Genomic DNA, 25,518 nt, shown 5'->3' with positions numbered 1-25,518 from the left:
CATTAAGCAGATGATCACAATCAGCACCGATGCTGTATGCTGACTTTTCCACAGACCCAATTTCTATTATTCTGTCCTTCTTCTATAGATAACCTATAAAATAATCTCTACATATTCATAAGGGCCAAGAGAATGTGAACTCTGTGGACTGCATAGTATTTTGCAACAGAAGAGGACCTGAACACCTGGCCAGCAGTCCTCAGTCACCTGAAACCCTTTCCTTGTGTGGAGGAACTATTGCTGCTCCTGTCCATGCTGCCTAACAAAATACCAGGCAGCAGGTTTGAAACGAAGGGATTACTCACACCACTTGTGATTATATGGTGAAGCTCATTGCTGTAGAAGCCTGTGAAAGGTGAAATGGGTTAAAAAGGGATCAGATGCATGCAAGGAGTACTCATGCCTAATGATCCAGATGCAACATTTCATGCAGAAGGCCCTAAGGCACCTGGGAATTAAAGCGTATGTATGCATGAAGGGATTAAAAGATACCTGCTTCATTCCTTGCTTTAAGCATTTGCCATGGAGAGATTATTGGGAAAGACAGTACTTTGCACTCTCATCATAGCGCTTTCCACTGAATAGACAGCCCCTTAAGTGCTGCTGGTGGTCCTCTATTTGTGTACGCTTGATTGAAACCCATGAAAATTAATAAATGTATCTTTAAAAGGTTGCTTGTTCTCCTCTTTAAACCAAGATAAGGATTAAATATGTCAATCACGGGTCTTTTTAAAAAAACAAAATTGCTTGAGTGCAGAAAGAGTTTATCCTGCAGTGGTGTCATTCAGAGGGTAAGAGGTGATGTGCAGCATCTGCAGAGAAGAGCCACTGCAGTGACCCCACGTTATTCCTAAGGAAAACAGCGGCAGGATGAGATTCTGGAAGATCCTGACTGAATCTGAAAGTCACTGAGGACTTTCTGCACCTCCCAGGCAATGCTGTAGAAACCCTCAAGGAGGCAGAGCTGGAATCTCCAGGTGATACAGCATCAAAAGCAGCCAGGGACCTCCTCTCTGCAGCTGGTAGGAATGGGATATACTCAGCATGGCCTGTTTTTTCTCTCTCTTGCTCTAAATTCCTCTACTTTCATTCGTGAAATTTTTAACATACAGTTAAGAGCGCCATTAAGAGAGCTGAATGATGGTGAACATCATGGACTTCCCTGTGGCAAAGCAGAGAAAACACCACTAATTAAATGAAATACAGAAATTTTGCTTCTGCTACGCTGTTTTCTTCTGAGCTGAACCAAAGCGCTGCGTTCCTCACTGAGCAACACCTGCTACACAGAAATTATCCCTAGAGAGACCAGTAGGAGCCGAATTTAGTGAGCAGCCTTTTTTTATCACAAAAGACTGCTTCCATTACACCACTGGGACTAAAAGCAACTCCAATCAAGCAAGAGTGGCTACTGTTTAACCCTGTAATTTAGCTGCAAGTCTATGATGTATTAAAGTTGAGCTCTAAGTCAAGTTCAGCAGTTACTTCTGTTAATCAGCGTCAGCAGGAGGAACTTAGAAAGCCTAAACAGTTTAGGAACTGTGTCCCCCATGGATTTCTTCTGCACGTATATATATATATATATATAACTTGTGCCAGTTATAACCTGTGAAGTCAAGGCAGCTCCTGTCAGTGTCAACACAGTATTTGTCCTGATGGATCCTACACCTTTAAATGTTTTCTTCCCCATCCAAGAAAATCTACTAGTTATTCTTCAACCCAATCTGTAAGGCACAGCCATTTTCCGGATGAGGTCGGGGAGCTCAAAGAATGGAGGGGTACTGGTTTGGTAGGCACCTCGTGCAGGAGGGGCTGGACCTGGTTCAAGTAAACTGCAAAGACGTTACAACCTTCCATAAAGGGAGAGAACAGGAGAGGCGATAATGGGAAAAGCATTTCACAGGAGGGTATCAGATAAGAATAGACTTGCTATGTTTGCATGGCACCTTCCCCAGATGTGCGTTGCTAGCTTGCTGACAGAAAGCTGCTGACGCATTCCTGATGCTGCCATCCACATTACCTCCAAACTTGGCCGTGTTTTTAGAAGGAAACTCAAGCCACAGTTGCTGGACGCAGCGACTGTTGCGACAACACGCCCTCACGTAACCCGTAAGCAGTAGGGCACCAGGCTGGGGAAACGCGGTCCGCTGCGAACACTGAGCACTGACTTAGCTCCCTCTGAGATCACTCGTCTCTTCAGACATTCCTGGAACCAACACCCCCCTCCTGAAACGCTGCTTTTGCTTCCTCGGCTCTCTCCGTCTCCCAAGCCATGTTTCCGCACTCTTTCCACCCGAGCCTGCCGTGCCCTGGCACCTCCTGCCTGCACTAAAACACCGTCTTCAGCCCGCAGCTCGGACAGAACTATCCCGGCACCCAGCCTGGCAGACGTGTGGGCACTCGCGTAGCGTCGCCCATTGCCACGGCAGAGGAGTAAAACGCGAGCTCCCTGCCTGTCTCATTACGGGCAGAAAGAAACACACTTTGTAAGTAAAGACAAGTTCATTGTTAGTATACTTGAAATCTTAACTGTGTGATCAAAGAACATTCAGTCTCTATTTATTACAGAAAAAGAAAAAACAAAGAATACTATTACAGACAAACCTTTCAATACCAAAGCAATTAAAATGATAATAAGCTGTTTATCTTCCTGGCGTCTCCACTATCATCCTGTGCCCCTTCGCTAATCGTCCCAGGCCCATGGTCCTCTACACCACATCCCACACCCCAGTTTTCAAGGCCCCTGCTTGCGTCAGGCTTGTATTCCTCTGCGACGTGATGCTAGAATCATAAATATGTTGTTCTGCACAGAAAAACTGCTTGTTACTAGTATCCATGTAAAAAATATGGTTATACCATACAACTATAAAAGGAGAAACAAAGGTAAAACAAGTAAGGCAATAGCCACCTGGTCATGAGCAAACGTGTAACAGCCAAACAAGCTAAAACAAAGCTCCAGGCAGGCGAAGGAAAGTTCAGACAACGCAAGCCTGGCAAGTGCCGAGACCCTGCAGAGCTGGAACAAAGCTCGAGCCCTGCTGCGAGCCGTGGCAGCACGGTATTTATCGAGCTGTCAGCAGAGATCGGCACTCGGGGACTACTTGGGGGAGATCCAAGTTTTGAAAGAACAATCGTTAAGGACAGCTACTTATATATAGTCGTATACATACGTAGCATCTAGTCCTGGCAAATCTGAGAAATGGATGAAACGGACCTAGCTTTTCCTTCTACATTTTCAAACCATACCAGTTTAAATAATTCAGCCTGATTGGACTTTGGTTTTGCGAATATCAATCATTCTTGTCATCTGCAGTCTGATAAATGATAACCTGCCTGAGGACTAGATATTTATATAGGATCCAAGTGCCTCAGCACTTGCCTCTCAGGCAATATTATACTCTCTTTTGTACCAAAACGTAATTACCAGAATACGGAGAAGCTCTGGCAGCTCTCTCACGGCTACTGCTTGTTCTGCAGACAACTATAGTTACAATTTCAGTAAGAATACCTACAGTGTATGGAGGCAAAATGAGGACACAAAACACGGCAGCTTGCAATACACCCTTGAAAAGTTATGTTTACTTAAGTACCCCTATGGGACAGTTTAAGATAAATATATGTGCATTATATGATAAAACTGTGAAATGCAAAAACTCATTAAAATGACACATGCTTTAGTTTAAGAATTGTGCGCTCAACATTTTGGTACTGCCTCTCAACCACATTGCAGTTTTTGGCCACTTCTCATTGTACAAGTCCCAACTAGACTGCAGGCTTCAGGCAACGTGCGTCAATATAATGGTTAAATAATAAATGCAATAAACTTAATTTTCTGCGTCCTAAAGTAAAATATTGTTGAGGAGAAAAAACAGCAAAAGAAGAAACGCTGAGCAATGCCACTGTGCTCACATAGCACATAGCACCAAGGTGAACCTTTATAAAGATACAGGAAAAAATTATAAAACACTGCGATTTGAAAAGTTTCAGTGCTTTGGCTCATTCACAGTTGGAGTTGTTGCTTTGTATTAACCTTCAGTCTTAGCATGTTTTCTATGAACTATTTCACATTTCTACCTTCTATATTGTGATAACCTTTCTCTTAAGAATTTATTTTCAACTACATTTTAATATTCTCCGTTCATTTTACCAGCTTTATCTCCTTTACAGCCGTTACCTGCTCTTAGAAAGCATCAGCATCCCTTTTAAGTTATAAATCCACTGAAGTAAAAAATTTATAACAGAGGTGCTAACAGGCTTCCGATTTGCAGAGCTACAATTAAAGAATAATTCTGAACCGAATGCTTTTGTTGCAGGTTTTGTTCATGAGTAGACACTCTAAACGTTAACTGCTTTCACAGATGAAGGCAGAACATTTAAAGTTTGGGTTAATGTTTATATATACAACAATATAACTTGATTATAAGGTGTTCCCTTAAAAGAAAAATTAAGTCCCTTGGGGTCTAGAAGCGCACACAGTATCACCTCTGCCTCTTATACACGAGTCTGATTTTCAATAAAGGAAGAACAAATTAGGCTAAGCATATTAGAATAGAAGCACATTAGGTTAATTTTCTCCCAAGCACTGAATTCAGCAGTAATATTGCAGTATCAATATTTATCATAAATTTAAAACACATTTCAGAGAACAAGGTTTCTGGACTAAAAATATTTCATAGATGGTTGTAAGGTAACAGCTCTGCCTCCAGCTAGCTTGGAATGACTTTTGTTGCAATACTGCTTTTATTAATATTTAACAGGGAACTAATTTTTTAAATACTTGTTTCCAGTAGGTAACAAAACTATTTTATTCAAGAGGATGCTTCCTTCTCACACAGAAGCGCACCGGCTGCAAAAAAACCTGCACACTTTCTGGATAGCCAGACTCAGTCATCATATAGGTTGATCTATCAAGCTAAAGAAAAACACACTGACGCATTTCACGTACCTCCAGGCTGCAGGTACCTGTTCCTACAGCCCCCTTCCTTTTGGGCTCACAGGACTGACTACAGATATGTAGTTGACAGCGGTCACGTACAGTACTTCTTCATTCCTGTTCATGCCAACATTGTGTCAGGAAAACAAAACGTTCAGAAGTTGAACACAAAAATGTTGACTTTATGAACATGGGTTGAAATCTGTGCTGCCTACAGAGAAGTCTTAAGGACCGTACTCTTTGCCCACCCACCCTCCTTACTGCTAACATCCTACCTCCCCAACACCTACCCTTCACTTTGCAGACAAACTCAGAGAAACTGAATTTGCTTCACTAACAAGCATTTGGCACAGTAACTGTGGATTAGTTTATAATGTCTGTGACAGTATCTTGGTTATCTTTGCTTAAAACACCTACCCAAACTTTGAGAAAACACAAAGTTTTTATTACCACTGAAAATTTCAGGGCCCAAGAGGTGAATGCTTTTTCTCTCCATTGTGGGAATACCAGAGGTTTTGACAGGTATCTTCTTCCTTTTTCCAAGAAACCAAGAAAATAGAAAAAAAGCAGCAGAGCTATAGTACCTTCCGCATTCTTGGCAACAGTCCAAACATTGTATTTGGAATTATTGCAGTTCCAGTAAGTTTGTGACAGCTCAAAATTCTTGGACAGAACAATTTCTGTGAATGAGACAGGCCCCCATCTGAGTAGCCACACTCACTCAAATTGCTGCAAAACTTACGTGTCTTGACTGGGCTGGTGTGTTAGAAACCAACAGGCAAAGAAACAAACCAAGGGGTGGGAAAAAACCACTTTGCCACACAGTCTCCCTCCTATATAGACTGACCTGTGGAAAATGCCCACTTACATTTTCTTTTCACAGCTGTGTTGCGAATCTAAAGGGAAGTTCTCTCACATAACAAAAGAAGTCAAAAAAACCCCAAATGCAACCAGCCTGTAATAAGAATTTTATTGAATACATTTAGAAAAAAACTGGAGCATGAAGACATGAGATTAATTTCTGCATATAAGTTTTATGAATGAGCAGAATCAAACAACCATGCAAAAAGACATCTCCCCCCTTCAACTGTAATTCAAGACTCTTATAATGGCAAAATTATTACCATCTTAAAACAGTGTTCCAGACACATAACTCATTACTTTAAAAAGGATCTCGTTCCTGAACGGAGATAAAAAATATTTTAGTAGCAATAGGGAAAGACCAATGATTAACAGGTACAGTATTTAATCAATACTCATGCCATTTCAAGCAAAAAATGCATCATTCCATAGAATAAGTAGATTTTTTCAAGGCAAAATTCCTAGCAAAACTAGTCCCTAAACTACTGAAATGGTGACTTGATAATGTACATGTTCCAGAAGATCAGCCAATGGAAGTTTTTTTTTGTCAAGTTACATCAGTGCCACGTAAAACGTAGGAGTCAGAGTAGCTGAACAGCCCAGTGCTTAACAGTATATTAACATTAAAAATACATTCCAACTCCAAGAGATGTTGTTACAGATACAACATGTAGGAAATATGTAGGATATAATAGGTAGGAAAATGGGCTTATGCATGAGGGAAAAGATTAAGATTTCTGTCACAAACTTGTATACCCACGCAATTTTTCATATTGAAAAGAGATTGTGAAGGAAAAGTTTTATATGCACCTGGACAGTCAGTTCTGAGACATGTAATACGCTGTCTACATGTATAACATGTAAACCCATACTGAAACACACTACAGCTTTTAAAGACTCACTAATTATAAAAATATAGCTAGACTGTATCAAATTAACCAACTTGTTAAATACAGCACAACTTCTGAAAACATGAAAAAAATGGTAAATTTAACAGCAAGTATTCCAGTACATACTTGTTTGCAATTTAGTTTCACTATTATTAGACATGTGAAAGCCTATGTGATCAAAAAATCGCTTAGCTTAGTTTTCAAATCTTGCTTTTGAGAAAGTACTGTGATTGGTTTGGTACACTGCAGTTGGTTTCACCTTCTCTACACATTTACTAATAAAAGTTACAGCCAAACCAATATTCCACTGAAATAGTCAAGATGTCATTTCATGAAATACCAGGATCAAACATTGGTGTGTTGAAGCCTGTTCTGAGCAACTGCTCAAAACACTCGAATTCAGTAAGCGATACAGCTTTTGCAGCTTGATGATGGATGCAGACATATGGTTATAAAAAGCTGCTAAGAATGCAGTTAAACAAGAGACTTATGGCAGTCTATATCATCTGAAAGTTTATCCTTTTATTTTGAAAAACATCACAGGCCATAGAAAACTAGGCTATTATTTGTAAAACCTATACCTTCTTGCCTGATCAAAGCTGGTTTGGGTTTTTTTTTTGTTTACTTACTTTTTTAAACAGGTGAATTTTAGAAGTGGTTTTATTGCCACTGATGGGGAAAGTCATTATGGAACTCCTGAAGTATCTTTAATTTTGTGCTGAAAGTATGAACAACAGGAAAAGAGTAGGAGGAATGAATAAAAAGCAAACGCAAAACTGAGGACCATTTTTACAGGAGCTTTCTTCTACTTATGGCCAAGTTGACTCAGCTACCAACAGAACATAGTCTGACAGAGTGTAACAAATAGTTACGGGGTCCCAAAGCCTGCAGCATTAACAGCAGAAGGTCCATTCACCCACATTTCTCTCCGTTTGCGTTTAGTATACTAAGGGAGAATATGACTTGCTTAAAAACAGAAATTCTGTTTTCCCAAGAAATTCCATTTCCCTTGCAATTCTTTAAAATGGATTTTACATGATGTAAGCCTACTGCATGTGAGGACGGAAATAAATTGAAAATATGTTTTCCACATTTTTTTAACATAAGATATTTAGGGTATTTATATATCCATATGGATAGACACACGTTTGAACTTGCTTGTTAAATAAGAACTTTATCCTGGCATTTAAACACTGCTCCTTTTGCTGTCCAAGTTCAGAGTTCTGCATACAAAAACACAGATGGCACGCTAGTAGCTACAGCTATCTAGAATTTTTCATCCACTGAAGTGATTGTTCTCAGTGTTATACTAATAAGAGCTCCACTTGTTGGTTCAGAACACATCAGGGAACAGCTGTTCAATTTTTAGAGGACATTTTTGTAATTGTACCCTAACACTTCATAGCACCTGACATTTTCAAATTTATTTAAAAAAAAAACAGGCGGCATTATTAAAGGTTAATAGACTCTTTTAGGCAGAACTTAGAGTTGGAACTTTTAATAGGGGCCCAAAGGAGGAAGCAGCCACTCTCCCTTCAAGTCAATGAGGAAACAGGATCTTGAAATGAAGATAAAGAAGCACCAAAACAAATTCCATATATACAGCACTGGTGTTACTTTCTTGGTGTCTGGGGATCGTTTCTTTGGTAAGGTATTTCCTACTATTTTCAGCATGAAGTAGGATTCCAAGTACTGCTAGAGACAGAACTCTGAGTTCAAGTCGAATTATACCTGTTGGAAACCAGTAAGATTTTTAGAAATCCGTATTTAACTTCAGAATGCCTTTACCAAGTCCTGTGTTTCTCTTGGCGTTATTCCAGGTCTGCCAAGGTAAGCAGATGAGCATCCACACATTTAAACAGTCCACAAGACTGCTTGTTTACATATATAAGTTTTGGCACAATAAATAGTGGTGTACATTTTGTATGACTTATATATGAAAACATTGTTTTTCTTTCAGCTGCAACCCAAAATTAAGAAACTATTTCAAGCAGAAAGAGAAAGCAACGTTACTGCATGTGTTGCTGCTTGGATAAAAGTCACATCTTTAAAACTATCCTGTTTTCAGCCACAAATCTTTACTGATGGAGAACTGAAAACAAAAATAAGGTCTTGATTTCTAATTACAGTGTTTTACTTATGCTGTTCAAAATAAATAATATTTTTAACATATTTTAATTCAAAGGAACAATTATGATTTGAGACAGACATTTTAAAGCTTGTTGTTTGTTTCTCCTAAGATTTGTCCTGTAGATAAATTTAGTTCTTAGATTACCATCCTCAGAAACAAGAGCTATGCATATCTACATGGAAATAATTTTCCTGAGACACCTACAGTGTGTACTGGCTTCTCCTACTACACATATCCACCTACTTTGAAAAAAGATTCATAATTTTGAATGTTGCAGAATAGGACAGAATATACATCAACATGCTGTCAAATATATACAGCACCTTGGTAATTTTACAATAGTCTGTTGTTTGTATGTTCTCCAGAGCCGAGATGCTAAGTTATTCAGCCACTTCACTGTCCATTCACTTTTATATTTAACAATTCAAATACCAAAGGTACAGGGGTAAAAAAAAAAAAATCCCCTTGCCAACTTTGTTTTTATTTTAATCTGATCTCCTACTTTTATACATGAAAGACGGCAAGAGTCAGCAAGTACTGAAATCCTTAGCAAAATACCTTTTATTCCATCCCTCCACAGCCAACAGGTATTGAAACAAACCTTAGTTTCAGAAGACAAAAATGCAAGTCTACAAGTGTTCTTTCATATTTGTGTTTATGTACCTTTTTATTCTAGATGTGGAATTGCATGTTAATCACTTCATAAACTCAAGATTTTTGTATCTGTATTACTGTATGCTTCATAACAAACAGTGCTGAATTTAACACGTGCTACCCAGTAGATCCAGTCTAAACTGAACACCTGAAAAATTAACACACGCAATGGACTGAGAACACATCTATTGGGATAGTCAGTGCATGGTAGGTAAGGTTGTAAGCAAAGGACAATAGCTCTTTTACTCTAAATCCTCATGGAGACACTCCAACTAGAATAAATATACCCATGGGAGCAAGAGCAGAAAGAGCTGTTACCCTTCAAGTTTACACCCCCATTTACTGTACATCTAATTTCTTTGTAGAATGGAACATGTGATCTAGCATAAAAAAAAAGAATCTATATAAAAGTTAAATATTTGATTACAGTAGCAAGTCACCACTTCATAATGGGAAATAACATGTCTCTTGGAATCATTATTGATCTGAATTCTCTTTTTTTTGTTGTGTGTTAGATACCGGTAATTCAAGACTTGCCCATAATAGGGGCTCTGCTTTTCTCATAGTCAGCTCAATCTTTGTAGCCGTCATGTTCACATAACTCCTCTTTACATCGATTACCTAGAACAGAAAACATATTTCACACTTCAATTTAAGAAATAGACTGCTAGATATTTGGGAATTAAATTAGGAAGAGTACCTTATCACTAAATTTCAGTAGATGTTTAGGTAGATGGAGTTCCCTCTGTTATCTGGAAAAGTCAACCTTCTCCCACTCCCAAGCCATGAACACATGCCTGTGCATATGTTACATATATATTGGTCTAACAGATACATAAGCATGCAATTACATAGTGTCAAGGGTTTCTGCAACACCACTATCATGGTGTTGGGATCTTAGGACAAATTGGGATAGAAAGGACCTCAGGAGGTCACCTTCTGCTCAAAGCAGCATCAACTATGATGTCACACCTGATCACTTGGGGCATTAGATTCAGATTTAAATGTGGATTACTGAATGACATGCAACTGAATTTCTTTCAATAAGCAGGGTAAAGAGGAAAACCAAACTGTTTTGAAAGAGAGGAAGCTGAGGGGTTGTGTTTTGTTGTGTTTTGTTTTTTTTTTTAAATAGAAAAATTATTCTTATACTTACTCCCCATAATTTCACACTGTGATGAAATTCCTTTTCTCCTTCAAATACAATATGGATATTTAACTTAACAGGAAAAACAACAGAACATTTTGTCAGGCTAATAAAGCATACACAAGTATGTTTAAGCAAAATATATCACATTAGGACTCAGATTCTACAATAAGCAAAGTGATCAAATTGTCCCTCAGACACAGAAATGAAAATCTATTCTAAAAGATTCTGATACAGTATCATAGTCAATAGTGGCCATATATACATCCTGGAAGCTGTATCATTTTCTCCACATGCATGATTAAGACTTCAGAGAAGCATTTTAACACTTGTTTAATATTAGTAGCTGTGAAACTGCATACCGTGAAGAACTGTATTAAATTACATTAAGCCAAATACCATGAAATTATGAAACTGTAATCATTTACACATATGGTGATGCAAATCCATCACACTCGGATTTTAATTGCGGAAGTCAAATTAAAGATTTTTTTGACATATTATATTGCAGTTTTAAAAAAAAACCCATTAAAGTACAGATGTCCAAACAGAAGAGGGAAAAAAAAAGCTATACATACTTGAACAAACACAGATGCCAAGAAAAAGCCATTACTCAAAAAACATTCTTATGCTATTCTACCTCTGCCTTGTAAATAAAGCAGAAGACAGATTTATCTAACTTCAAGCTGCTGTAAGAATTAAAAAAAGAATTACATCTTAAGGTAGACACTCACCATTGTGCTATTTGCTTCTACGTAGCTCAGATCAGGAACAGAGTTTTTAGCATATACAGAAATAGTCACTTCTCCTCCAGTCTGATGCCAATCATGCCTGCATGGAACTACTTTCTTTCCCTATATAAGGAAAAAGTTACGAAAAAAAGACTTAAAATTGCATTCAGGAGTATTTTTACAAGATTAATCAGGATAAAACCCCAGGACTATTTTAATAGCCAACAGACATAGCTAATAAAGGACTATATTGCATGTTCACAGGAGATTGCAAGACTCCACTTACATCTTTTTTTACTAACTATTTCAGCTACTGGTCCCTGACAAACATTAGAAGTGAGAAAACCAATACTTGAGAATATGACAGAGACTACAGTAAGAAAATGTGACATTGTGATAGAAAAAAATAAAAAATTTTAAAAATCCCAAAACAAACAACCAAATAAAAAAGTTACTTCTTGGATTAACTTCCTTTCCAAGACTACAGTTATGCAGCAGGTAGCAGAAAGGAACCGATCAAAGAAAAAGAAAGCCATGACTCTAAGAAACTTTCATATTACTGCAAAATATTATTGAATATTACCCTCTGTTCTCTGATGCAGGAAAAATAAACAGTTAAAAAAACAAAAATAACAACAAAAAGGTAAAGTAAAAAAAGCCGTTAGCTAGAAGCCTATTATCTCAATATAGACACATTTAATATACACATAGTTTCTTAATCTCTGGGTAAATTCTTTACAAGAATACTCTCCTGTTTTAGGCTCACAACTTCAGCTTTTTTTATTTAATCCCTCCTTTCTGTATCTGAAAATACTTCTTAAACACAAACATAAATCTTCAAAGCAAGCAGCAATTCCATGACTCAAAATAAAGGACTTGTGAAGTAACTGTTATAGAACGAGGTAACAGAACTACACTTTCTATAATATGCCTTTATTTCCTTCTGTTAAATGTTACTGATGTTTGCAGTATCAACCCATTTCACCTCAGCAATAGACAATATATTCATTACAAGAATTTTGTGTTCACCTGCACCCAGCATGTGACCAGCTAATGTTTTTGAAGTAAGTGTTCAGTTCCATTATTACGTTCTATAATATTCTCTAAGAATCTTTTTAAACCTTGAATGGAAATATTTTTCACTTTGTAATTCTGCAGTTTGTCCCCAACACTGCAATGAAATACCTACAAACTAAACAGATGCTCTCTCTGTATTTGTTATACTGATAGCCAAACCAAAACACTGAAATAGATTCAGATCAGAAAAATATTCAGACCTGTAAACAGAATACAAATTAGACAGAAAGAGACCCTTCCATCCCCACCCATGGAACCTCATCGACCTTATCTGCCTGCCATCCCTATCTAAACAACAACTCAACTACTCTTAATGAAACTGGAAGTACAGTTATTTTACTACAGAACACATATGGCTGCTCTCTTCAGGGTTTTTGGGGGAGGAAAGACTTCTAATGATCTTATTTTAAAGAAATATATAAGGAATATATTCTATTTAGAATACCATAGACTTTCTTAACTAACAAAGCAGAAAAGACCGGTATTTTTTTTATGAATTTGCCAAATACACTTTTACTATAAAACAGTAATACTATACATATCACTAAAAAGAAAAGTTGTACTCTATTACAACTATACTTCTACCACAGATTACTTCAAACTCCATTTCTCTGTTGTCATGCTGTGCATAATATCCTCTGTATTATTTCAGAGGTAGTGATCTGTAACAGCTTGACTACAGTAATAACTCAGTCAACCTACTAACTACATTTGAGTATTCAAAATCCCGAATGGCCAGCTACAGAATGCAACGTTAATGCTACTTACTGCATCCTTTTTAGTCCATACATGTGTTCCTGTTGTGCAGCCTTCTTGAGCTAAAAATGTATTGAAGTCAGATGTTTTTCTTTTACAACAGCTCCAATACTTCATCCTTGAAAGTTTGCAAAGTAATTAACAAACAATATTTAGGACACTATTTACTGTGAGTACTTAAGATCTTTCCTTTATGCAATATCACTGTTAATTTAGCATACCCTCTTCAAGCATTGCTATTTTTGACTGAAGAAGAAATACAGAATGCAAACAAAGCAACATCTACAAAGAAAGCAGGAACACATAAAAGACTAATTAAAAAAATTGAAGTTAACTGAATACTAACCCTTCATGGAATATAGCTACACCAGAATGGTATATACATACTTCTTCCGTGCTGTGTGGTCCTTCGTACGTCTAGTAAAACAAAGCATTTAAAGTGTATTAGTGTTACAGGATGTGGACCAAAGGAAAAAGCAGAACAAAACAAAACACAACCCACAAGAGAAACATTGAACAAAGTATTACAAAGCTTTTGAGTACATAATCTAAATCTACTGGCTTGCCCTAGCTTTTCAAAATAACTATTCAACCTTCATTCACAAAAGGTTCCCTGGCACTCCTTCTAACAAGCTGTATTTTGTCTTAGTTCAATGGAGTAGGTCAAGGGTGACATCATCTATGCTCATAAAACTCACTTTAGATCCTCAGAGATATCTATCTTTAAAAATACTCTGAATATTCAGAGAAAACAAGTACTTAACTTGAAAATAAATTATCATTGATAAAACACATGAATCCTCAAAAGGAAGTAAATTAAACAATATACAACTCTGCCACTGAATATTGTATCAGTTCTTCCTAACACAAACAAGAGACTGCTATAAATTCTTCTCCCACCAGTTTCAGTAGAAAATGCAAAATCTGTCAGATGTCCAGTGAAATACCTATTTAAATTCTACTGTCCTGTTCTGTACAGCACAAAGATGTCAATGTAAAAAACTTTCAGTTTAAATGGCCGTGTAATATAAAGACTAATTTTGGTACTAGAAGTATTAGAACATTTTCTTTATGGATTCTTCTGGCACGAAGCATTAATTGGTAAGATCTGCAGATGCTTCTGACCTATACCCAGATTGTCAAGAGCAATTCAAGTGTTATCAGTAAGCCACCTCTCACCAATATTATATTTAACATTTTAAGTTGAAACATGTCAGTATCATGGGTTTGGCAAGCTTACTAATTAGAAGTTCAGGACAGGCTTAAAAAAAAGTAATCTTGGACTTACTGCATCCATCCTACAAAACAGCCCACATTTGTCCATATCAGTGTGTGTTATCAAATGTGCATTCGTTAAGCCTGATGGACTCTGTGCCATTTCTAAATCAATTTGTAACACACACAAAAACACCCAAGAAAGGAGAACAAAACTGCACACTTAATAGTTTAGCAGCTGGGTTTAAGAGTGGAACTGAAACACTTACTTTTGAACAGCCTGCATTTTTACATGCCGTCCCAATCTTGATTTCATCACTGTCTTCCTCTGTAAACGGAATCATATTATAGAAAATAGCAACTGAATTGTAAAATGTACTAAATATTTTGCTTTTATTGAGAATTAGAATGAGCTAAGGAGTAGATTAGGGGGAAAAAACCTCTCAATCTGTCTATTTTCTGCCTGGCACTGAAGTCTGCCAGAAAGGTTCAAAGAAACAGAAGTTATGCAAACATTCCAAAAGCTGCATTACCTATGCATCAGATTCTAGGTTCTATACCTTTACACTGTTTCAAGTGGGGCAAAAAAAAATGAAGAGGATTATTACAGTCATAGGGGAAGAGAACAATCACTCATTTTGTTTGGTTTTGTAAAAGAATGTAAAAGGCTCCAACTGCTGTCTATAAATACACACAAGGAAAGAATTTGAATACCAAGTAGAAAGAAGAGCTAAATGACAGTTTTGGCGCAAGAACAAGAGAGTATAAAATAGCCACAAATGTAGGTTGAAATTAGAAAGTGATTCTTAAGGAGCAGTGTAGTTCTGAAACCAAATTCCAAATAAATGGTGGGAAAGAAAAAAGAAGAAAAACAGACCAGGGAGAACCAACAAGACTTCAGAGGAATTTCATCAGTTTATGAAAGGTTTTATATGACATCGTGTTTGCAATAACATAGGAACAGAGTTCATTGCTTAGGAAACTCTTTCAGTTATATGTTCAGAAATGGATGTTCCCGTCATGTCCATTCTAACCAGGAAATCTCACAAAATAGGCAGTTCAAATAATTTTAATGGGAACATACACTAACACCCAAGTCTCCACATCGTTCACATTTAAACTTTGATTATCATTCCCTAGCCTGGAAGGTATTTCCCAAATTATTAAGAACAAGAACATAGTTACATGAAACAATTACTTCAGAAACAACAACAAAAAAATAGCATTTCATTTATTTGTGTGACAATTAGCGTCACATATCTACTTAACCTCCCTATATCCTTACCTTTTTTCTCTTCGTTTTCTGATGACAGTTTCAGTTTATCTAGTGCTTGCTTCAAGGAAGCTGACACTTTCAGCTGCAAATTTGTCATTGGCTCATCTGGGCTAAAAAAATGTCCATGTATTCATGTCAGCTTCATCAAACATAATTTACAGAAGACAACCAAGCAGTAAATTTTAATCTTGCTATAAGGTTCTTCCTTTCCAACCTCCCTTACAACAATAAACAAACAAGATTTGTAAATGCCAATTCTTACTGTTTATGGAAAAACAGACTAGAAATTTAGAAGGCAGTCTTGGACTTCAACAGGAAATCCTAAATACTCTCAACAATAAAAATAAATCAGAGACATTAAGGAATCTAAATACAAGCACCCTAAAATTATTTTTATGACTGTTTAAAACATTAAACACAACTGCTAGTGGCATTCTAAGCTATGAGGCTTTAGACTGCAATTTTTATTTCCTGTGAAGCTAAATGCTGAGAGATCCAGTACTACCTTGTTCTAATCAGAATTCCTTTATCTCATTTTGAAGCTTAAGATAACATCATCAATGCTACCAAACACAAGTTCTTTTAAAGTTAATTTGGGAATTTTTGCACTATATGAGATGTGTAACACTGAATAACCAAACAAGCTTTAACTTGGCCAACTGACCACAAATCTGGCAAAACTTAGTTTCGTATACTGTACCTTGGCCTTTTAATTGTTTCCAATGGTTTTGGTGCCTGAATTATGTGTTCTTGAAATTTGGGTTTCAGTTCAGCTAGCTCCTTTCGTTCAGAGGTAGTTTTGACTTCTGGCTTAACAGGCTCAGGAGGTTTCTCACTGTTATGGAAACCCTTTGTACAGCCCTATTATGGAAAGCATATGTTTATATATATGCAGTGCGCACAATTAAAAATTATCAAAAACTGCAACAAGTTTTTTCGATTTATTTCTTCAGCCCCATCTTCTCCTTCAAACCCACTCTAAACATTGGCTGCAAAGGAAATCCTACAACTAAAGTGGCAAATATCTTCATTTGGACGTATGTTAAAGAAAAATGCATACTTTCCGTAATCAAGCAAAGTAACAAGAAATATTGACCTTCCTTCATTGTTAACAAGCATCTAAATAGGTTTTGATAGAACTAATTATAAACAGTAAAGCTGGAAAATGAGACTCAACTTCAACATTATATCAAGAAAAATAGTGCATGCAAGATTAATACAGTTTTAACAAAAGTACGCAAATTTTAAACATGTAAGCACATGTGCCATTTAATATTTATCACTGTCATTTGACAAGTATAAAAATTGTAAATAATCATGAGTACATACCACAATACTTAAGAAGTCAGAAAAATCGGTCGTTCTTCTCTTACAACATGACCAACCCTATAAACATTTTGGAATAAAAACAAAACAAGCATGACTACCTTACTTGGCAACAGCTTATAAAAAGCAAAAGACTAATTATATTCCTTTACAAGATGTGGCACATCATGTTTAGAGATTATTTTCTTCCCTTCTTTGGATAATATTGTCATCATGTGCATTTTTAAAAGCCAGAGAAACCTGTTACAGCTGCCATTTCTAGTTCACTCATGCTGCCTTAATCAGTTCGGTAAACGTGAAGCAATATTTCCATGACAAGTTAGGTGCCAACTCTGTATGACAGAAAACAGAAATGTTACTTTATCTCATAAAGTAACACGTCAGCAAAACAAACAAATACTATACCTAAGACTAGGCTCACCTGTGGCATAATGTACAGGCCCCTTTCCTAAAATGATGAGGATTTTTTCTTTCCTTGAGCACTAGTCAAGTCTTTCAACTGCTCATTTTCCACCACAAAGATGGAGATCTGCCTTGCATAGCCATCTATCCAACTACATCAATCAAGAACATGTTTTATTACCTAAACCAGAAATCCAATTTTAGAGAAAATTATCTTGCCACTGTGAATAATGTATCTTACAACTCGAAGAACCTTATTAAAGGCAACAGTTCGACTAATAAATGCACCACCGCTTTGAGAGCTTAAGCAGTGTGACAGAATGGGTTTTAGGTAGGTGGTTCTAAAATATCCTCAAAATATTACCTATTTCCACAGTCAAGGAGAGAAAAGGTTCCCCCTGCCCACTTAGATCATCTAGAATTCATAGCAAGAAGAAAACCACCCATACAAAATTATGATAAATTTTTAATTAGGCCAAGAGATAGGATAAGGAGAGGCAGGAAATTAGTACTTGTTTTAGAAACGGTGCGTATATAAGAGAAAGAGGGAGTAAACACAATCTTTTGAGGTAACTGTATAATTTCTGTCTTTATAATTAGGTACTGTGTTATAAGTACAACTATAATTTTGTACAAAATAAATTGCCGTAGTCTAAGTAACTGTATTGTATTTGATCTAATATTGTCCGTCCTAATTTGTGAGTGGCACACTGTGGCCGATTCCGGAGTCATGTACTCCAATATGAGCAACAGCTCACAGAAAACACACTACCCAGCACATATGCACAAACTTCCGTGAGCCCAAAAGACACCACATCATGGGACAGGGATAAGATGCACTTACAGTAGAAGCAGTTCCTAAACACCATGAAAAAATGCTTGCCCCAAAGCTTGGTTAAATAGCAGTTTGGTGTCTTAAGAAATGTCACTTAGGCTATATTTGTATTAATACAGTAAACAGTGCCAGGCTCCATTTCTGGCCACCAGATTTCTGGCCATAGACTATTAAATTGTTAGAATGATTTCCAGTACTGTTTTGGCAGTTGTGTCTCAGATAATTCCCTGTAGGCACTTCGGATGCATCCAGTAGATCCGAAGTAGGAAAATAGTTTAATATAATGAATATGGACTACGCAGTTGGCCTAAGCACAGGAGACCAGTCACAGGTATATTTAATTCACTACTGAAGATGTAGCCCAAGAATCCTGGACAGCTGCATCAGAGGCATGGGCGACCAGTCCCAATTTAATCAACATACTCATTTGTCAGATTAACAGAACACAATTATTTTTTATAGTAGGCAAATGTCACATACACATTAGTTCATAAGCCACATAACACCACAAGCAGCTGGTTTGAATTCCAAGCAGGTTAATTGACTGGAAGAGTATGACACCTCTCAATGCCTCCGAAGACCTATTCAGAGGACCTAATTAAACTATTGAGACACCTAAAGTCAATCAATAGGAAATGTGTCATACAGACTTGCAGGGCATTTAGACTGTATGAGTACAGTTTTTAATTTCTTCTTCAGGTTTGAGTAAGCGTGCTTTTCTAATTTCATGGGGTTGCTCTAACATCCCCATGAAATTAGAAAAGCAACTGAAAGATTTGGAATTAAGAAGGAAAACAGGCATACTGTTTTACATATATGGAAAAAAAGATAAGACTTAAAAAGCTAGTTGCATACTTACTTTGAGAGCATCATGAAAGACTGGCACACCTGGATGATACGTGCATGAATCTAGAAGAAAATTACTATTATTAATATTCAGGCATACCAAGAATCCTTATTCATCTGATCACAAACCCAAAAAAAATTTCACACTTGCAATTCATGTATGCCATGAGCTGTCCTATTTCCCCAAGTGCACAGAATTATGAAGGAAAATACAGACTCCACAGAACAAGCTTTCTGAGTGCATATTTTAAACCTAAATAATTCAGATTTTTTCTTCTGTATTATACAACACAAACCAGAAAGCAGGCATCTAAGACAAACTTCTACTCCATATGGAGCAAGTAAGTTTTCTATGGACCATCCCTTACCTTCATCAATAATTAGTCCTTAATGGTAATTCAGCAGAAGTAAAAAAGGTGGCCTTATGGCCACCCAACAGACATGAAATACCAGTTTACAGCACCAAATACATCTATTTGCACCTGATTAAGGCTTTCTATCTAGAAGCTCTTGATGTGTTAAAAAATTCTCTTAACACAAATCTTTAGTTCATTATTTTATCCATGATAATTAGCTTGTTCTTTTTTCACTGTCTGTGGTACCCTAGGTCACTTAAGGACTTGAACCCAAAGGCCAGTCTTCCACATACACAACTTAGACATGTCAATACTATTAATTATTAACAGGTTCTGTACAAACACTACGCTGAAACAGGCTTCTGACCTGTTTATATTCACAGATGTTTATCAACACTATAGCTTTTTCTGTAGCAACTGTTCCTTTTTTACTTAACAGATGTATTTTTTTCAAGTGTAATATAATTGCTCTCATTATGTAACTTCTCTTTGACATATACTGCATGGATAATATTTTAATGACCTGACTCTAAAAGCAATGGGAAACACAATCTATCTTTTAGCCTTTAAAGCAAAATCTTTGTTGTTGTTAGAAAGAGTTAAAATTAAAAGTGACACAAACAGTAACAATTTTTATAATAAGCCCCTGTAAAACAGAAGAGTGAAAAATATCACAACTTACATAATAAAAGCCAAAAGAGAAAAGTGATAAATAACTTTATTAGTAATCTGCCTACAGATATTAAATGGGCTTAAAGACAAATAACTTTGTTTTCATTTTTTATAAATATGTAGACTTTTCAGAAATCTTGCTTAGTATCATTTTCTTCAGCTTTATATTCAGTGCCTAAGGCTAAGGCACTAATACAGTCTGACAGACATGTTGCTTTAAGATGACAGTTCCCACCTTAACTCAAAAGGCACATATTTTGAGATGTTAGCCCTTCAGCTGGACTTACATACATATCCATGAACTTCTACCAATTCCTTCAGCTTCAGGATGAAAAGCTAATGCTTTTGTAAATGTAAACCTCACAGAAAAATAAACTGTGGTTATTTTGTATAAAGAAGCCAGGACTTCACTGTTAAATCAAATAAAAGTAAAAATAGAGGTTATTCTTTTCCAAAAGTATGAAAGTATGTCATCATAAGCATCACAGTAGTAAAAGTAAGCTCTGTTTGCAGCAAAGGCTATTTCTGAATCAGAAGAAGTAGATTAATATTTCTAATCCCTCACAAGCACGTGGGTTTAAATGAGAGAGGTGCTGTTAGTCAGTGCAACATTTTTAGAGACCAAAACTATCTTACAATCAATTAACTCAGGGACGGCTATCCTCTAGCTCACAAGTCAGACACAGACAAGCGTCTATTCGTCCATCTGGCCAAGTCCAATCCTTTTTACTTGCCTCCCAAAGCCCCTCTCTGCAGGAGGTACATCATGGAGCAAATGACAGCCCACTCTCTGCTGCTATCTGGTGAGGGCCATGCTTGTTCAACAACATAAAATGCTGAGACAAGGAGTTCTGCGGTACCTCAAAAAGAGGCAGTGGGACTTACCCACTAAGCAGTCTGACCATTCTGCGTATCACAGGACAGTAAAATGTCCCTCATTTTCACTCATACTGAGCCCAACAACTCTTACCTGATTGAAGTTTACATCTGTAAAAATATCCCATCTCAGACTAGGTGGGAAAAACCAGGAATCTAGCACACATCAAAAGTCACCTGAGCAGTTAGAAGCATGTCTATTTCTGATTTGTCAGAGTTCAACTTCCAGCCTTTGGTTGCTATTCTACATTTTTCACCGAAAAAAATCAAGTCACATCTCCACTGCTTTTAATACCTTTCCTTAACCAGGACAAACTTAAGGCTTTTCAAAACAAGGCATTTTCTCTCACCCTCAGATCATTTTCGGAGATGCAAGTAACACAAATTTTCAGGTTGTTTAGTGGGTTCTTTTTTTTACGCTGATTTCATACCCAAATCAGTCCCACCCTCACAATGCACTCACTGCTGTCACCTTACTGCTACATCCTTGCTTATTCATTGAAGCACTTTATTAGCCTTTTTGTTAAATGTCAAAGTAGAAAATGGTACAGGTCATCCAAACTTATAGGTATTTACAATGGAATCGTGTTGAATTCTTGAGGACTAAATGGGACATCTGTATATATACAACTTGCAAACCGATCTGCTATCCTGTGGAAACACTCTAATACTTGGCAAGCTATGCTTTACAGCCCCAAAGCAATGGAAGGTCATTAAACTTGATGAACTTCATTCAGCACCTTGGGGAAGTTGATGCCTTCAAATGGTTGCTAAAGCTAGGAAGCTAATTCCACTGAACTTCTTCTCACAGTGTTGGAAAAAAACATAGAAAACAGGACAAACATGGTATGGCAAGAGCTTAGAAATAGTTCCCAGAGAAAAGAAAGGCTCAGCCTGAGAAACAGAAAGCCACGGGGAAGACAGAGGATCAGAGGGTGCACTTTACAGGAATAGAGTTTGAACTGTGGGGATCAGACAAGGTTAAAGAAAGCTGACTTTGAGCACACAGATTCAAAAAATCTAGGCTACCATTTCTTGCAACTCCATCTCTCATTCACTCCACCTCAGAAATACATAAAATAAGTTTTCATCAGGTCTGTGATCATGTTTATCCTGCAGGTGCAACATCACTAAGTCTGATCTAAGGAAAAAGGGTATAAACAAGCACAAAAAAGTACGTGATTCTGTTCTGGCAATGGACCAAATTAAACCGCATTAAGAAAGATCCAAACTACAGCCTAAACCAAAAAATGTTGCAATACAGTGAAGAAATTGAGACAAACACATATAACATATACACTTTTCATCTGTGCACACCACAACTTTACAACTGTTATTAAGCAGCACTGCTTTCAAACCTAAACCAAAGCGTGCATGTACTACCTCATACCACTGTTCTAGCAGCAAAATTTGATCTGGCCTTGAAATGGACTAGAAACAGTCATATGGTCATTCACAGGTTAAAAAAAAAAAATTAAAAACCTGCTACCACTTTTGAAGTTAAGTTCTACCTTCTACTGTCAGATGTCGTACAAGTCTTCAACGGTATGGATTAACTAGTAGATAACATATCTAAAATGCATGTGAAATTTGTACCTTGCTAGGCACGCCACGGATGAATTCATAACTGTGTATTCAGTCACAACTGCATAGACATACCTTTAATGCTTTCCCTCAGGCTGTTTTTTCTGCCTCTCTTTAAGAAGCATACAGTCCTTCATGTCAGCCAGTTGCCACTTGCTCATAGTTTGGAAACAATTAGAGTTTCTACAGAAAACACATGCATATATTACTTTAGCCATCTGGTTCTAAAGAGAAGATTAATGGCCTTTTACATCAATCATTGCTATGGGAATATCTATATTGCAGGCTGAATGTAGACAAAAAACCTGAAAGATCCAATATTGTTTTGAGGCCAGCAGGCCTTATTTTCTACTTGTTTTCATTTAAGAAAATTTCCTATTAATATACTGATCCTAAGCTTAATTATTAGATTGTGTCAATGCAAAACTTATTAAACGGATAAGTATTTTGGTGTTTAACACCTGTACTAGCCCTAATCCCCACGGTATTTTAGAATTAAATCCAAACACAGTTCTGAAACACAAACATTTGAACTTGACAGCCATACACAGCTAAATATGGATTTAGATGCCTAAGTAGGAATCATCCCATTGACCTTGGTGAAGTTTACGAATGCCAAAAGTTATAATCGCTCTACTTCTGCTGAAAATGTCAAACTTGGTTTTCTGAAGTGGTCCATCAGTAACTACGTTTACCTTTAGAACTGCTTAGTCTAGGACAGTAATTCCAGTAAGTGTTCCAGCCATTTGCTGAAATAAACTTTATCTCAAGAAGTTGTTTTCCCCAATCCAAGCACCACACAATTAGCATAGGGCCATGCCAACCAGATTGGGTTTGGCATGAACACAGGAACACGTGGTAAAGAACTGTTATTAAAATAACAAGAACAGGTTATGAAGCCCCAATGAGAATTTTTAATATAAACACCTCTATCTGCTTTGATTTTGGGGCAAAGGGGCACCGGGTGTGGTGTTGGAAGAGGTCATTGAGTGGAAGCATTCTGCAACTATGCCTGCTTTTTCTGTTACTAACAATTAGTGAGTGTTACTCAAAATGCCACCCCTCTTTGGAAATACTTAGCTCAGAAAAATAAACACACTTTATGCCATGATTCTTAATCACAGAATATGCACATGCTAGAACATGTCAGCCTACTTCTAATCTTGTGGGTCACTAAAAATTAAGCTAATGCAAAGAGGCCATTCTAGAACTAGTAACAGAGTTACTTTACAAACCAGTTGAGGGCAAGCCTGCCGAGAACTCAGATCACTTTTGCAGCCTCTGTAGAACTATAAAACCTAAAATTATAGTGCTTTAAAGATGTTTCACCAGGTACTGGATTCCCAGTATACAAAGGGGAAGCACTACAAGAGCTCAGAGCACTTGGCAAAGCAGACATACATGTATCATAAGGCACATTTAATTACCTGCTACAAGTCCACATACTATAATTAAAAAGAAACCAGTAGTTGATAAGGTAACTTCTATGTATGCAACACCCACAGAGGTCCTCAAAAGAAAAACGTCTATTGCTCAAGGTCTCCAGCTTCCACCTTTAGAATGTATCACAGTAACGTACAGAACTGCTTCTTATTGCCTCTTTTGCCTCACACTGCAGTGAACAGTTTTATTATTATAAAAAAACCTTAAAGCCAGGCTCACCGCCAGCCCCGCACTTCCGCACTGAAGGGACAACTTCCAGCCCGGGCAGGTTTCGCTGTCCAGCTGCCGCCAAGCCCGCAACGGAGCAACCTGCAGCATCATTTTACCACACCGGACCACCCCTCCACCCCTCAAGCGACAGCAAGCACCACATGAAAAAACACGAGTTTCCCGGGGGCGAAGCGAGCCGGGGCCAGCACCGTGCCAAGGCGGCAGGGTCACACACACACACACACTGCCCCTCAGTGCTGACCGTCCCCAGCGGCCTGTGTGACAGCTCCGCACCGCGACGTGGCTCCAGTAACCGTGGCGGGCACCCCGGGCACCCTAGATCGCCCCTCAGACCCTCCCTGAAGACACCCCTTAATCCTCCCGAGAGGCTCGCCTTCACCTCCCCCAAACCGAAAGCTGGGGGGGCAATGAGGGAGGCACCCCGCGCCCCCCTTCCCTCTCCGCCGCCCTTCCCCGCCACTCTTACCCTCCGTGTTGGTTTCAGGGTCGAAGCGCTGGCCGCAGCCCCGGTTGTAGCAGAGCAACGACATGGCGGCGGAGCGGCCGGCGGCGCTTCCTGCCCCGCCGCTGGGGAGAGCAGAGCCCGGCGGAGCGGGAGGCGGCAGCCGGAAGCCGGGCAGCGCCGGGGGGCGGGGGCGGCTCCCGCAGCGGAAAGAGCCGGCCGCAGCCTGCCGGAATCTTCACGAAGCTTCGGGGGAAGGGGAGAGCGGGCAGCCGCGACTGCGCAGGCGTCGCCGCCCGGCGCGGGAGCCGTGGCCAGTGCGGGCGGAGGAAGGGGAGGAAGGCGCCGGGTGGCAGGACGCCGCGGGCGCATGCGCACGGCGAGGCGGGTGGGAAGCGAGCGCGTGGCGACGCGCATGCGCAGTGAGGCGGGGCTGTGCGGGGCGGGGGAGGGATGGCGCTGGGGATGGCGCTGGGAAGGGCGAGTGCCGCAGTCGTCGGGCGGCTCTGCGGCCTCGCCGCCCGCGGCAAGGCTGGCGCCGGGGTAGAATATTTCTGGAAGGCCCTTCAGCTGCAGCAGAAGGAGGCGGATTGCCGCCGGCCCACAGCGGTGCTCCCCGTCCCCAGGGTCCTGTCGCGCCGGCCGGCCTCCTCACGGCCGCGGCTGGGCGCGGGAGGTGCTGAGGGAGGCTGGCCGCGGCTTGCCTGGCACGGACTGTGGAAACGCCGTTGAACGGCTGTGCTCGTCTGCGGGCTGGAGCCGGCGAGCACCTCAGCCTGTGACCGGTGCTGTTGTTGGGCTGGTGGGGGGGATGCTCAGCCTCTGGCGAGTTTTCAA

The 25,518-nt window shown here is 38.7% G+C and overlaps 1 protein-coding gene across 3 annotated transcripts; it reads right to left on the bottom strand.

Moving 5' to 3' along the window:
- Positions 1 to 5,875: 5,875 nt before the first annotated feature.
- CHORDC1 (cysteine and histidine rich domain containing 1) lies at positions 5,876 to 25,067 on the bottom strand. Of its 3 annotated transcripts, XR_012672040.1 has the most exons (12): positions 24,706 to 25,032; positions 19,091 to 19,140; positions 16,998 to 17,054; positions 16,369 to 16,529; positions 15,678 to 15,778; positions 14,662 to 14,720; positions 13,524 to 13,594; positions 13,190 to 13,295; positions 11,348 to 11,467; positions 10,623 to 10,685; positions 10,167 to 10,263; positions 9,957 to 10,087 (listed from the first exon to the last, which is right to left on the bottom strand). XR_012672040.1 is itself a non-coding variant. In XM_075140172.1 (11 exons), exons 1-11 carry the CDS (start codon positions 24,767 to 24,769, stop codon positions 9,944 to 9,946), a joined length of 996 nt encoding a protein of 331 aa, XP_074996273.1. In that variant the 5' UTR covers positions 24,770 to 25,067; the 3' UTR covers positions 5,876 to 9,943. The 3 variants fall into 3 exon arrangements, 2 of the variants coding, with proteins under 2 accessions (XP_074996273.1, XP_074996274.1); XM_075140172.1 differs by lacking the exon at positions 10,167 to 10,263 and having other exon boundaries at positions 5,876 to 10,087; positions 24,706 to 25,067; XM_075140173.1 differs by lacking the exons at positions 10,167 to 10,263; positions 10,623 to 10,685 and having other exon boundaries at positions 5,876 to 10,087.
- Positions 25,068 to 25,518: the final 451 nt, after the last annotated feature.

The sequence above is a fragment of the Calonectris borealis genome, chromosome 1 (assembly GCF_964195595.1).
Source record: "Calonectris borealis chromosome 1, bCalBor7.hap1.2, whole genome shotgun sequence".
NCBI lineage: Eukaryota > Metazoa > Chordata > Aves > Procellariiformes > Procellariidae > Calonectris > Calonectris borealis.
The sequence above is the reverse complement of the archived record's forward strand: the minus strand, read 5'-3'. Positions and strand labels throughout refer to the sequence as shown.